The sequence below is a fragment of the Diceros bicornis genome, chromosome 29 (assembly GCF_020826845.1).
Source record: "Diceros bicornis minor isolate mBicDic1 chromosome 29, mDicBic1.mat.cur, whole genome shotgun sequence".
Classification (NCBI taxonomy): domain Eukaryota; kingdom Metazoa; phylum Chordata; class Mammalia; order Perissodactyla; family Rhinocerotidae; genus Diceros; species Diceros bicornis.
In genome coordinates this window covers 35,588,532-35,603,089 of record NC_080768.1, presented here as the reverse complement: position 1 = coordinate 35,603,089, position 14,558 = coordinate 35,588,532, and the positions used below count along the sequence as shown (strand labels likewise).

General features: G+C 38.4%; 1 protein-coding gene across 1 annotated transcript in view; it reads right to left on the bottom strand.

Moving 5' to 3' along the window:
- Nucleotides 1-14,558, bottom strand: part of ADAM9 (ADAM metallopeptidase domain 9) — a 148,625-nt gene that overhangs the window by 53,649 nt on the left and 80,418 nt on the right. Inside the window, exon 15 of the mRNA XM_058525256.1 lies at nt 3,591-3,696. Within this exon, the coding sequence (XP_058381239.1) occupies nt 3,591-3,696 (106 nt within the window). The remainder of the gene's footprint in view (nt 1-3,590; nt 3,697-14,558) is intronic.

Here is a 14,558-nt window from a genome sequence, read left to right as displayed (position 1 = left end):
CTTGTCTAGATTTTATACATTTTCTATGATGAGGATGAGATGAGGATGACGATGACAATGAGTCCTACAATGAACAGGTACTCTTCCAAGTAATAACACCCATCAACTCATTCAGTCTTCAAAATGACACTTGGAAGCAGGTACCATTATTATCCTCATTTCACAGAAGAGAAAAATGAGGTAGGTAAGTGAAGCAACTTGTCCAAAGTCTCAGAGATCTTAACTGGTTGAAGCAAGATTCAAACCCCAAAAGTGTAACTTCAAATGTGTATTCCTAATGACTCTAACACATTACTCTTTATTACTATCATAGAATGTTTTTCAAATCCGACCCAGTAATTTATAAGTTTCATGAGTGTAGTTTCTATATTTTCATCAAGACATTCATAAAAATATGGAAACAGGACCAAGCTAAAGACAAGGATAAGCCAAATCTACGTTAATCCACTTATCCCAAGGTTTGACCTCAGTTCATTCAATCAGTTACACTAACTCTCCACCCGCTACATATATTATCTGTTCATTCATACAAATATTTAATAGGCATTTATTATGTGCCAGACATTATGCTAAGTGCAGAAGATAAAATGTGTCACTGAACTTTAGCGATGAAGGGTGATAACCAACTAGTCATATAAACAAATGAAACTGTGACAAACACTACAAAAAAAATTCCAAAGATAAAGAAAATTTGGTATTAATAAAAGGTCAATTCATGAGGAAGACATGATAATCCTAAATGTGTATGCACCTAATAATATAAGCACCTAAGAGACACAAATGCAAAACATATCCAGCAAAAATTTATACAACTAAAAGAAGTAGACAACTTTATAATCACAGCTGGAGATTTGAACGTACCTCTCTCAGAAATTGAAGGACAAACAGAAAACACACACACACCAAAGATACAGAAGATTTAAATAAGACCATTAATTAACTTGACATTTATAGAATAACACATCCAACAACTGCAAAATACACTTTTTTTTTCAATTGCACATGGAACATTCACCAAAACAGACCATTTGCTGGGCAATAACTCACGTCTCAATAAATTGTAAAGAACTGAAGTCATACAGAGTTTGTTCTCAATGGAATTAAACTAGAAATCAAAAACAAACAGATAACCAGAATATTCCCAAATATTTGGAAATTAGCAATACACTTTCACTAACCCATGAGTCAAAGGCGGAATAACAATATAAATTAGAAAATATTATGAACTGAACAATAAAGAAAAGACAACATATCCAATTCAATGAAAAAGAAGCATACAACTTAAAAAGTTCATCTTGTCTTTAACCTTCAAGTTTCTACTTTTCTCATTTTCATTTAGACTAACTATATTAGTCAATATGGGTCCAATCTCCCCAAAGTGCAGGACAGAGCCCTCCTTGGTCTTTTCTAAATACCATAAAAGAATCATGACAATTCTATGCCTAGAAACTGGTTTTGTATCTGACTTCCCTTTTATCTGGAAAATTACCCATTAAACTATCTATTTTATTCTAAGGCAGTGTCATTTTTAAATGATTGTTCTTGCTAAGGCAGTGATTTGGACATAAAAATCATCTCATGAAATTTAAATATACTAAAACTTTATTAAGAATAATAGTTTGACTTCCCCAGAAAAACAGTGCTATTTAAATGCAAGAGAACTTATATCTACAACTACTTTTGAGACCATACAAGATAAACAGTCGAAACAGTTATGTTCATATCCCCTTTTGAAATACTTTCTGGGTTTTTTTTTAACTTCTCTCAATCAACTCTATTTTATGTATCAAGAAAGGTATATTTCAAATATTCTGTGAAATAAATCTTATGTGGAAAACTAATTTTTAAAGAATTAGAACAAAATAAATTGGCTAAAATAAACAAAAAAATTTTTTTGAAGAAGCACACAGCATTTAAAACACCTATAAGAGGAATATCTAAGCCTGTTAAGGCAGTTGAGGAAATCTTCCTTAGAGAAATCATACTTGAACTGAGATCTGGAAGGGAGAGAAGAGCACGCCAGGAAGAATGAAGAGCATGTGCAGAGGCCCTGTGGCAGAAGGCCAAATGTAGGCCAGTATAGCTGAAGCATTTCACACCATTTAATGCCTGGGTAGAGAAAGATGAGTCTACAAATAAACACATTAAGGAAGCATCCAGAAACATAGAAAAAAATACTAGAAGAACATTCTACATAAACGCCAAGGAAAGAGGTTTCTTAAAGAAAGAGAAAACAGTCAACAGAGTTGAATGCTACCAAAAGGTCAAGTAATGTCTGTTGGACTTAGCAACATGAAGGTCACGTTGTTACTTCTTCTTAGTAAGCACTGTTTCACTACAGCTATCTAGCTTACTGGCAGTGTAGGAGCTGGAGTGGGTAGAAGAGATGCACAGTATTAGAGAATAATTCCAATTATGTAAAATGTCAGTGTATGTGTACAGTGCACAGAAAGAAAGAAAGGGAAGAAACACACTGACATTAGTGCACATACATGGATTGAAATTATGGATGACTTTTTCTCATTTATAATTTTTTAATATTATTAATTTTTTTACTATAAGTAAATGTTATAGAAACAAAAAAGGTTGCAATTTGTCACTTTAAAATTATATAAGGGGCCGGCCCCATGGCTTAGCAGTTAAGTGCACGCGGTCTGCCACTGGCGGCCCGGGTTTGGATCCCGGGCGCGCACCCACGCACCGCTTCTCCGGCCATGCTGAGACCGCGTCCCACATACAGCAACTAGAAGGACATGCAACTATGACATACAACTATCTGCTGGGGCTTTGGGGGAAAAAAGGAGGAGGACTGGCAATAGATGTTAGCTCAGGGCTGGTCTTCCTCCGCAAAAAGAGAAGGATTAGCATGGATGTTAGCTCAGGGCTGATCTTCCTCATAAAATAAAAAATAAAATAATAAAATTAAATTAAATTAAAATAATAAAATAAAATAAATAAAATAAAATAAAATAAACTTTAGGGGCCAGCCCAGTGGCGTAAGCAGTTAAGTGCACGCGCTCCACTACGGTGGCCCGGGATACGCCGGTTCGGATCCCGGGCGCACACCGACGCACTGCTTGGCAAGCCACGCTGTGGCAGTGTCCCATATAAAGTGGAGGAAGACAGGCACAGATGTTAGCCCAGGGCCTGTCCTCCTTAGCAAAAAAAAAAGAGGAGGATTGGCAGATGTTAGCACAGAGCTGATCTCCTCACAAAAAAAAAAGAAATAAAAGAAAATAAAATTATATAGAGCTAAAAGAAAATAATGAAGTTCAGAATTAATTCTGCAGGTAACTTTACAGATTTAGCAGCATAATCTTTTAATGAAAGGAAGAGGAGGAAGAGTGTTTATTAGGGGTTCTTATGCTAGAACAAAAATAAACAAAGTAAGATTCTAAAAACCACTAGATTTTAGACAGGTAACGTCAAAAGGGATGAATCACTTTACAGTTTATTCAGTGTCTCTGTAAGTTCGAAAGGTTAGGTATCTAAGGGGGAGAAAGTCGGCAGTCACAAGGAGTTATAAAAGATATTAGCGATTACTGGTCTTACAACCTTTCATATTCCTTTATAACCCTGCCTCCACTTACCCAGTGGCACACTTCTTGTATTCATTGCCAGAGAAACCACAATTGCCAAATCTGTCACCTTTAGAATTCACATCAATGAAACAATCTTTCAGGGCAGCCTTGGCTTCTGTAATATTAAAAATTTTTAAAAAAGTTATGGCAATTTAATTCAGAAATAAAAGTATTCCCGATGACAGTCCATGCACCTGGATGAACTGCCTCAACACCTCTGACAAAGTTCCAGCTCTTACAGATAAAACATTTTTGTTCCACATTTTATACTTAACAACAAAATATAAAAATAAAGCTTAGATTGTTCTTAAAAGTTAGCCTGGACTTGAACACTCAGGACCTAAAAGAAACATCATTAAACAAGATGAAATTACAAATGAATTAAAAATCATGCATTGCATGGTAGCATTTTCAGCATATTCATTCTCACTGTTCTCAAACACATATCTACTACACCCCTGGTTAGATCAGGCTGGGAAGGATTGGTGAAAACACTGCCAGCTATTATTACTTGTTTTTTATTTACCATATATGGATGCTTAATTTAGGTACTTCTACTAATTAGATGAATCAACAAACAGCCACGATAGCTGATAAAGTATCAATCCATTCCTGCTTTCCTATATTTTATATATGTATCACTTAATGTTGATTTTTTCTACTTAATTATACATTCCTAAAAATGTTTTATTTGGGAAAAATTTTTAAGCCAAATTGCCAGTACTTTGTATTTAATAAAGGAAATTCACTTGCCTATCTTACACATCTTATACTATGTTGTCTAGTTTAAAAGAAAATGGACATGGGGTGAAAGGAGTTGGAGCAAAAAAGAGGCAGAGGATCACATAATGCAAAAAATAAATGCAGAATACTTGCACAAGGTAAATGTCACATGGCACTATCCCTAGCAAAGCCCTTCTACAGAACAGAAATAGCTATAAAAATTCCAGATAATTTCCAAAGAAAAAAATAACGGTGGTTCCTTTACTCCTAGACTTTTCCGCAGGCCTCTATGGAGATAATCTCTTTGCTAAATAATAGTATTTACTTCATTGAAATGCCTATCTGTAATTACCTTTTTAGTCTGGAATAACCTGCCTATTCCTGGAAAATATATTAGAAGTTGACAGATCTCTACCACCCTATCCCATGACCTCACATAAATAAGGCCCATTTAATTCTTAGATGGTCTTCTCTCCTCAGTCCCCACAACCCACCATAAGATAAGGAGAACAACAGACAGAAACTAGAGACAGCAGAAGTCTGGTCAAAATCAACAACACTAGCTTCAGAGAAATCCAGCCCAGTACCCATGCCTGATCTTCTTAACTAAGAGAAACAAACATAAAAATAGAAGATTTGGGTTTTCTTTCATTTGTCTCCCTCCCTGCCTTCCTCTTTTCCTCTCTCCCTCTCTCCTTCCCTCCTTCCCTTCCTTCCTTCATTAAATATATATTAATCCCCTACTAAGTGTCCCACACACTGGTAGGTAATGGATATAGTTTATCAGTAGTTCTCAGGGGGGAAACAGAAAAACTCCTATTACTAACTCTCTCTTTTCTCATTGAAAGACAAGCCTCAACCAATACATGGCGCTCACAGTTGAATGTATTGCTGTTGTTGCTATTCCTACTCAAGTCAAAAACAGAAGAAGATGGGAAAACAGGATTCCAGTATGGTTTTGTAATAAACTATCACTGCCAATTATCAACCAAAGCGATCTGCCTAGTTGTGCTGAAAAGCAACCTTTTCCTTGAGAACCTCAACCACCTGAAATCGAGAAAGGAAACACAAGGATGCAACCTGAAATCGAGAAAGGAAACACAAGGATGCAACATGATGTAGACTATCACTGCTGGAACACTGCTAGCACCAATGTGTAATTCAAAGGAAGCTGACTGGAGGTGCTGCCACGCCTCAATGTAAACTCTCCATGGGCTCTCACCAGAACTACTACATAGCAGATGTCAGCTTCATGGTGGAGTGAGTTGTTGCCTTTGTCTCTCCCCTCCAAGTTACAACTAAATGGACGTTCATTAACCAACGGAGGACTCCCTACACAGCGTAGCAGGATGCCTAAGAGATCCACACAGCCATACATCTGAAGGTGGGTGGACTGGATCCCAGGGAAGCAGTGGAACTAGATGAGTGCACCCTTTCCCCTGCCTGGTGGCAGCGACCCAGGTCTCAGATCCTCACACAGCAGCCCAGAGTGAATGTAAGTGGGGGCAGGGGCAGCCTGGCCCATGCACGAATACTTTCAGAGTGGTAGCCGGCCCTCGGGAGCACACACTGTGCCATGGTGGGCCTGCCCAAGGGAACACTCCCCACTGAGTGGCAGTGGCTCAGCTCCTGCATAGGTGCCCCTCTTGCCTAGCACAGCAGCTCAGCCAGTCCCCTGCCGAGCACAGCAGCCCCGGCCGTGTAAGAGTAACCAGCCCACCCAGCACAGAAGCACCACCTGCGGTGCGTGACACACCTACCTAGCGCAGAGGCCCACCCAGATGAGCGCAAACTGCTGAGTGGCTACGTCTAGCCCACACAAATGCAGAGCGGCCCTACCAGCACAACTATAGCAGACAGGAAGGGATCAGAAAACACAGCTCCTGCTCCGCCCTGAGCAGTAGCAGGTGGAATCTGTGACCTGATACTACCACAAATGTGCTGGCAAAGGATCAATTCATCAAACACCATGAAGAACTACAGTAACACTTCAGAGGAGAAGGAAAATGACAAGTCTCTAGAAACCAATCCTGAAGTCACAGAAATTTACAATCTAAATGACAGAGAATTCAAAATAGTTGTCATAAAGAAACTAAATGAGTTACAAGAAAACTCACAAAGACAGCTGAATGAGCTCAAGAATAAAATTAATGCAAAGAAGGAATACTTCACCAAAGAGAGTGAAGCTCTAAAAAAAAAACCAAACAAAAATTCCAGAAATGAAGAACAGAATTAATGAGACAAAAAATAATCTAGAAACCAGAACAAACAGAGCTGATGTTATGGAGGACAGAGTTAGTGAATTAGAGACTAGAAACAAAGAAATGCTTCAGGTGGAGAAGGAGAGAGAAATAAGATGTTAAAAAATTTTTCAAGAAATATCCAACTCAATTAGGAAAAGTAATATCAGGATTACAGGTATTCTAGAGGGAGAAGAGGAGAAAGGAGCAGAGAGGTTGTTCAAAGAAATAATAGCTGAGAACTTTCCAAACCTGAGGAAGGAAATGGACTTAAAAGTACATGAAGCCAAAAGAACTAATTATATCAATAAAAAAGACCTTCTGCAAGACATATAATATTGAAACTAGCAAAAGTCAATAACAAAGAAAAATTATTAAGGGCAGAAAGGCAGAAGAAAATAACCTACAAAGGAACCGCTATCAAGATTTCAGCAGATTTTTCAGCAGAAATCTTACAGGCTAGGAGAGATTGGAATGATATATCCAAAATACTGAAAGAAAAAAACTTTCAGCCAAGAATACTCTATCCAGAGAAACTATCTTTCAGATATGATGGAGAAATAAAAGCTTTCCCAGATAAACATGAGCTGAAGGAGTTCATCACCACTGGACCTGCCTTACAAGAAATGATGAAGGGAGCCCTGCTACCTGAAACAAAAAGGCAAAGGTTTACAAAGCTTTGAGCAAGGAGATAAATAGACAAACAAAATCAGAAAATTGCAGCTCTCTAGCAGAACAGGTTACCAAACACTTAATTGTAACATAAAAGAAAAAGAGAAGGAAAGCATCAAAAATAACTATAAACACTTAATTTAGTCATAAACTCACAACACAAAAAAGAATAATGTGTGACAACAATAACTCAGAAGGGGAAGAGGAAAAGGCTGGAACCTGCTTAGGCCAATGGATATAAGAGGCTATGAGAAAATGGACTATCTCATCTATGAGATCTTTTATATAAACCTCATGGTAACCAGTAAACAAAAAATCAGAGCAGAGCCACAAATAGTAAATAAAGAGAAAACTGAGAAAACCATCACAGAAACCACCAAACTGAAATGGCAGTCAAAAATACAAGGAAAAGAAACAATGGAAATATAAAACAACCAGAAAACAAGACATAAAATGGCAGTATTAAGCCCTCATATATCAATAATCACTCTAAATGTAAATGGATTGAATTCTCCTATCAAAAGACACAGAGTAGCTGGATGGATTAAAAAACAAGATCCAACAATATGCTGCCTCCAGGAAACACATCTCAGCTCTAATGACAAACAGAGACTCAGAGTGAAGGAAGACGATACTCCAAGCAAATGGCAAGCAAAAGAAAGCAGATGTTGCCATACTTATATCAGACAAAGTAGACTTCAAGATAAAAAAGGCAATGAGAGACAAAGAGGAGCAGTATATAATGATAAAAGGGACATTCCACCAAGAGGACATAACACTTATGAATATATATGCACCTAACACAGGAGCACCAAAGTACATAAAGCAACCATTAACAGACCTAAAGGGAGATTGATGGCAGCACAATAAGATGGCAACACCCCACTTACATCAATGGGTAGATCATCCAGAAGGTCAATAAGGAAACAATGGCCTTAAGTGAAACATTGGACCAGATGGACTTAGATATATATAACAAATTCCATCCAAAAACAGCAGAATCCATAGTCTTCTCAAGTGCACAAACAACATTCTCAAAGATAGAACATATGTTGTGAAACAAGGCAAGCTTCAATAAATTTAAGAAAATTGAAATCATCTCAAGCATCTTTTCAGACCACAATGATATGAAACTAGAAACCAACTATAAGAAGAAAGCTAGGGGGCCAGCCTGGTGGCGCAAGCAGTTAAGTGCGCACGCTCCGCTGCGGCGGCCCGGCGTTCACCAGTTCGGATCCCGGGCATGCACTGATGCACTGCTTGGCAAGCCATGCTGTGGCAGCGTCCCATATAAAGTGGAGGAAGATTGGCAAGGATGTTAGCCCAGGGCCAGTCTTCCTCAGCAAAAAAAGAGGAGGATTGGCAGATGTTAGCACAGGGCTGATCTCCTCACAATAAAAAAAAAGAAAAAAGCTAGGAAAAACACAAAAATGGGGACATTAAACAACATGCTACTGAACAACCGCTGGATGAATGAAGAAATAAAAGGAGAAATCAAAAAGTGCCTGGAGACAAATGAAAGTGAAAACATAACATACCAGGGCCGGCCCCGTGGCTTAGCGGTTAAGTGCGCGCACTCCACTACTGGGGGCCCGGGTTCAGATCCCGGGCACGCACTGACGCACCGCTTGTCCAGGCATGCTGAGGCGGTGTCCCACATACAGCAACTAGAAGGATGTGCAATTATGACATACAACTATCTGCTGGGGCTTTGGGGAGAAAAAGGGATTAAAAAAAAAGAGGAGGATTAGCAATAGATGTTAGCTCAGGGCTGGTCTTCCTCAGCAAAAAGAGGAGGATGGCCATGAATGTTAGCTCAGGGCTGATCTTCCTCACAAAAACAAAAACAAAACAAAAAAAAAACATAACATATCAACTCTTAAGGGATGCAGCAAAAGTGGTACTAAGACGGAAATTTACAGCAATACAGGCCTATCTCAAAAAACAAGAAAAACCTCATTTAACTAATTTTATACTACACCTAACAGAACTAGAAAAAGAAGAACAAACAAAGCCCAAAATCAGAAGAAGGAGAGAAATAATAAAAATTAGAGGAGAAATAATGAAATAGAAACTAAAAAAACCATAGGAAAAATTAATAAAACCAAGTGCTGGTTCTTTGCAAAGATAAACAAAATCGACAAACCTTTAGCTATACTGACCAAGAAAAAAAGAGAGAAGGCTCAAATAAGTAAAATCAGAAATGAAAGAGGATAAATTACAACAGACACCTCAGAAATACAAAAGATTATAACAGAATACTATGAAAAGCTATATGCCAACAAATTGGACAATCTGGAAGAAATGGAAGATTCTTAGAATCATACTACCTTCCAAAACTGGATCAAGAAGAAATAGAGAATTTGAATAGACCAATCACCAGTAAGGAGATCAAACAGTAATCAAAAATCTCCCCAAAAATAAAAGTCCAGGACCAGATGGCTTCCCTGGTGAATTCTACCAAACATTCAAAGAAGACTAAACACCTATCCTTCTCAAAATCCTCCAAAAAATTGAAGAGGAGGGGAAGCTCCCTAACTCATTCTACAAAGCCGACATTACCCTTATACCAAAACCAGACAAGAACACCACAAAAAAAGAAAATTACAGGCCAATATCACTGATGAACATCGATGCAAAAATCCTCAACAAAATACTAGCAAATCGCACACAACAATACATAAAAAGATTATACACCATGATCAGGTGTGATTTATTCTAGGGATGCAGGGATGGTTCAACATTCCCAAATCAATCAATGTGATACACCACATTAATAAAAGGAAGAATAAAAATCACATAATCATCTCAATAGATGCAGAGAAAGCATTTGACAAGATACAGCATCCATTTATGATAAAAACTCTGAATAAAATGGGTATAGAAGTACCTCAACATAATAAAGGCCATATATGACAACCCCACAGCTAATATCATCCTCAACGGTGAAAAACTGAAAGCTATCCCTCTCAGAACAGGAACCAGACAAGGATGCCCACTGTCACCACTCCTATTTAACATAGTATTGGAAGTCCTAGCCAGAGCAATCAGACACGAAAAAGAAATAAAAGGGATCCAAATTGGAAAGGAAGAAGAAGTGAAACTGTCACTATTTGCAGATGACATGATTTTAGATATAGAAAACCCCAAAGAATCCACCAAAAAACTTTTAGAAGTAATAAACGAATACGGTAAAGTTGCAGGATACAAAATCAACATACAAAAATCAGTTGCATTTCTATACGATATTAACAAAGTAGCAGAAAGATAAATTAAGAATACAATTGCAACAAAAAGAATAAAATACCTAGGAATAAACTTAACTAAATAGGTGAAAGATCTGTACACTGAACACTATGAAACACTGCTGAAAGAAAGTGAAGAAAACACCAAGAAATGGAAAGATATTCCATGCTCTTGGATTGGAAGAATTAACATAGTTAAGATGAGGGACCAGCCAGTGGCACAAGCTGTTAAGCGCACGCGCTCCGTTGCAGTGGCCTGGGCTTCGCCAGTTCGGATCCCAGGCGCAAACCGATGCACTGCTTGTTAGGCCATGCTGTGGCGGCGTCCCATATAAAGTGGAGGAAGATGTGCACGGATGTTGGCCCAGGGCCAGTCTTCTTCAGCAAAAAAAAAAAAAGGAGGATTGGCAGATGTTAGCACAGGGCTGATCTCCTCACAAAAAAAAACATAGTTAAAGATGTCCATACTTCCTAAGGCAATCTATAGATTCAATGCAATCCCTATCAAAGTTCCAACATTTTTCACAGACTCGAACAAAGAATCATAAAATTTATATGGAACAACAAAAGACCCCGAATAGCCAAAGGAATCCAGAGAAAAAAGAACAAAGCTGGAGGTATCACAATTCCTGATTTTAAAATATACTACAAAGCTATAGTAACCAAAACAGCATGGTACTGGCACAAAAAACAGACACACAGATCAATGCAATAGAATCGAAAGCCCAGAAATAAACCCACACATCTATGGACAGCTAATCTTGGACAAAGGAGCCAAGAGCATACAATGGAGAAAGGAAAGTCTCTTCAACAAATGGTGTTGGGAAAACTGGCCGGTCACATGCAAAAAAATGAAAGTAGACCATTCTCTTGCACCATACATAAAAATTAACTCAAAATGGATTAAAGACTTGAATGTAAGACCTGAAACCATGAAAATTCTAGACGAAAACATAGTCAGTACACTCTTCGACATCAGTCTTAGTGACATATTTTCAAGCACTATGTCTGATGGGGCAAGAGAAATAATAGAAAAAATAAACAAATGGGACTACATCAAACCAAAAAGCTTCTGCACAGCAAAGGAAACCATCAACAAAATGAAACGACAACCTAACAATTGGGAGAAAATATTTGCAAACCATATATCTGATAAGGGGTTAATCTCCAAAATATATAAAGAACTCATATATCTCAACAACAAAAAAACCAACAACTCCATTAAAAAACGGGAAAAAGATCTGAACAGACATTTCTCCAAAGAAGATATACAGCTGGCCAACAAGCACATGAAAAGATGTTCAATATCATTAATTATCAGGGAAATGCAAATCAAAATGACAATGAGATATCAACTCGTGCCCGTCAGAATGGCTATAATTAACAAGACAGGAAACAACAAGTGTTGGAGAGGATGTGGACAGAAGGGAACTCTCATACACTGCTGGTGGGAGTGCAAACTGGTGTAACCTCTATGGAAAACAGTTTAGAGATTCCTCAAAAAGTTAAGGATAGTACTACCATATGATCCAGCTATTCCACTGCTGGATATTTATCCAAAGAACTTGAAAACACCAATGCTTAAAGATACATGCACCCCTGTGTTCACTGCAGCATTATTCACAATAGCCAAGACTTGGAAGCAACCTAAGTGCCCATCAAGGGACGAATGGATGAAGATGTGGTATATATATACAATGGAATACTACTCAACCACAAGAAAGGATGAAATCCAGCCATTTGTGACAACATGGATGGACACTGAGGGTATTATGCTAAGTGAAATAATTCAGAGGGAGAAGGTCAAATATCTTATGACCTCACTGATTAAGCAGTAGATAAAAACAACAACAAACAAACACATAGAGACAGAGATTGGATTGGTGGTTACCAGAGGGGATGATTAGGCACATGTGTGTGGTAATGGATTGTAATTAGTTTTTGGGTAGTGAACATGAGAACATGATGTAATCTATCACAATTCCTGATTTCAAAATACACTACAAAGCTATAGTAACCAAAACAGCATAGTACTGGCACAAAAAACAGACACACAGATCAATGGAATAGAATCAAAAGCCCAGAAATAAAACCTCACATCTATGGGCAGCAAATTTTTGACAAAGGAGCCAAGAACATACAATGGATAAAAGAAAGTCTCCTTGGGCTGGCCCCGTGGCTTAGCGGTTAAGTGCGTGCGCTCCACTGCTGGCGGCCCGGGTTCGGATCCCGGGTGCGCACCGACGCACCGCTTCTCCGGCCGTGCTGAGGCCGCGTCCCACATACAGCAACTAGAAGGATGTGCAGCTATGACATACAACTATCTACTGGGGCTTTGGGGGGAAAAATAAATAAATAAATAAAATTATAAAAGAAAGTCTCCTTAACAAATGTTGTTGGGAAAACTGGACAGCCACAAGCAAAAGAATGAAAGTAGACCACTATCTTACAGCATACACAAAAATTAACTCAAAATGGATTAGAGACTTGAATGCAAGGCCACAAACCATAAAACTCCTGGAAGAAAATATAGGCAGTACACTCTTTGACATCGGTCTTAGCAGTATCTTTTCAAATATTATGAGTACTCAGGCAAGGGAAACAAAAGAAAAAATAAACAAATGGAACTATATCAGACTAAAAAGCTTCTGCAAAGAAAAAGAAATCATGAACAAAACGAAAAGACAACCCACCAACTGGGAGAAAATATTTGCAAATCATATATCTGACAAGGGGTTAATTTCCAAAACATATAAAGAACTCATGCAACTCAAAAACAAAAAATCAAACAACCCAATCAAAAAATGGGCAGAGGATATGAACAGACGTTTTTCCAAAGAAGATATATAGATGGCCAACAGGTACATGAAAAGATGTTCAACATCACTAATTATTAGGGAAACGCAAATCAAAACTACAGTATCACCTTACACCCGGCAGAATGGCTATAATTAACAAGACAAAAAATAACAAATGTTGGAGAGGATGTGGAGAAAAGGGAACCCTCATACACTGCAGTTGGAAATGCAAACTGGTGCAGTCACTAAGGAAAACAATACGGAGACTTCTCAAAAAATTAAAAATAGGGGCCGGCCCGGTGGCGCAAGCGGTTAAGTGCGCGCGCTCCGCTGCGGCGGCCCGGGGTTCGCTGGTTCGGATCCCGGGCGCGCACCGACGCACTGCTTGGTGAGCCATGCTGTGGCGGCGTCCCATATAAAGTGGAGGAAGATGGGCACGGATGTTAGCCCAGGGCCGTCTTCCTCAGCAAAAAAAAAAAAAAAAAAAAAAAAAAAAATTAAAAATAGAAATATCATATGATCTAGTTATCCCACTACCAGGTATTTATCCAAAGAACATGAAATCAACAATACAAAGAGATTCATGCACCCCTGTGTTCATTGCAGCATTATTCGCAATAGGCAAAACATGGAAGCAACCCAAATACCCATCAGCAGATGAATGGATAAAGAAGATGTGGTATATATATACAATGGAATACTACTCAGCCATTTAAAAAGACAAAATTGTCCCATTTGCAACAACATGGATGGACCTTGAGGGTATTATGTTAAGCGAAATAAGCCAGACAAAAACAAACACCGTACGATTTCACTCATATGTGGAAGATAAACAAACACATGGATAAGGAGAACAGATTAGTGGTTACCGGAGGGGAAGGGGGTTCGGGGGTAGGGCGAAATGGGTAAAAGGGCAGATGTGTACAGTGATGGATAAAAACTAGACTATTCGTGGTGAGCACAATGCAGTCTATACAGAAACTGATATATAATAATGTACACCTGAAATTATACAGTGTTATAAACCAATATGACCTCAATAAAATAATTTTTTAAAAAAAGAACTACTACATAGCAGCTACTTGATATCCTTTCTCTGCTCCCTCAGTACTCTTCTCCACAATGTTGCCAAAGAAATCCCAAGCGCAAATCTAATCACGCCATTTCTAGGCTTAAAATCCATGGCTCTCCATTATCTAGGGCAGAAGATGGTTCCCCACTTCTAGGGGAAAAATTGTAACCTGAAATCCATGACCCAGAAAAGGTTAGGGTTAGCAATCTGGAGGATATAGTCAAAAT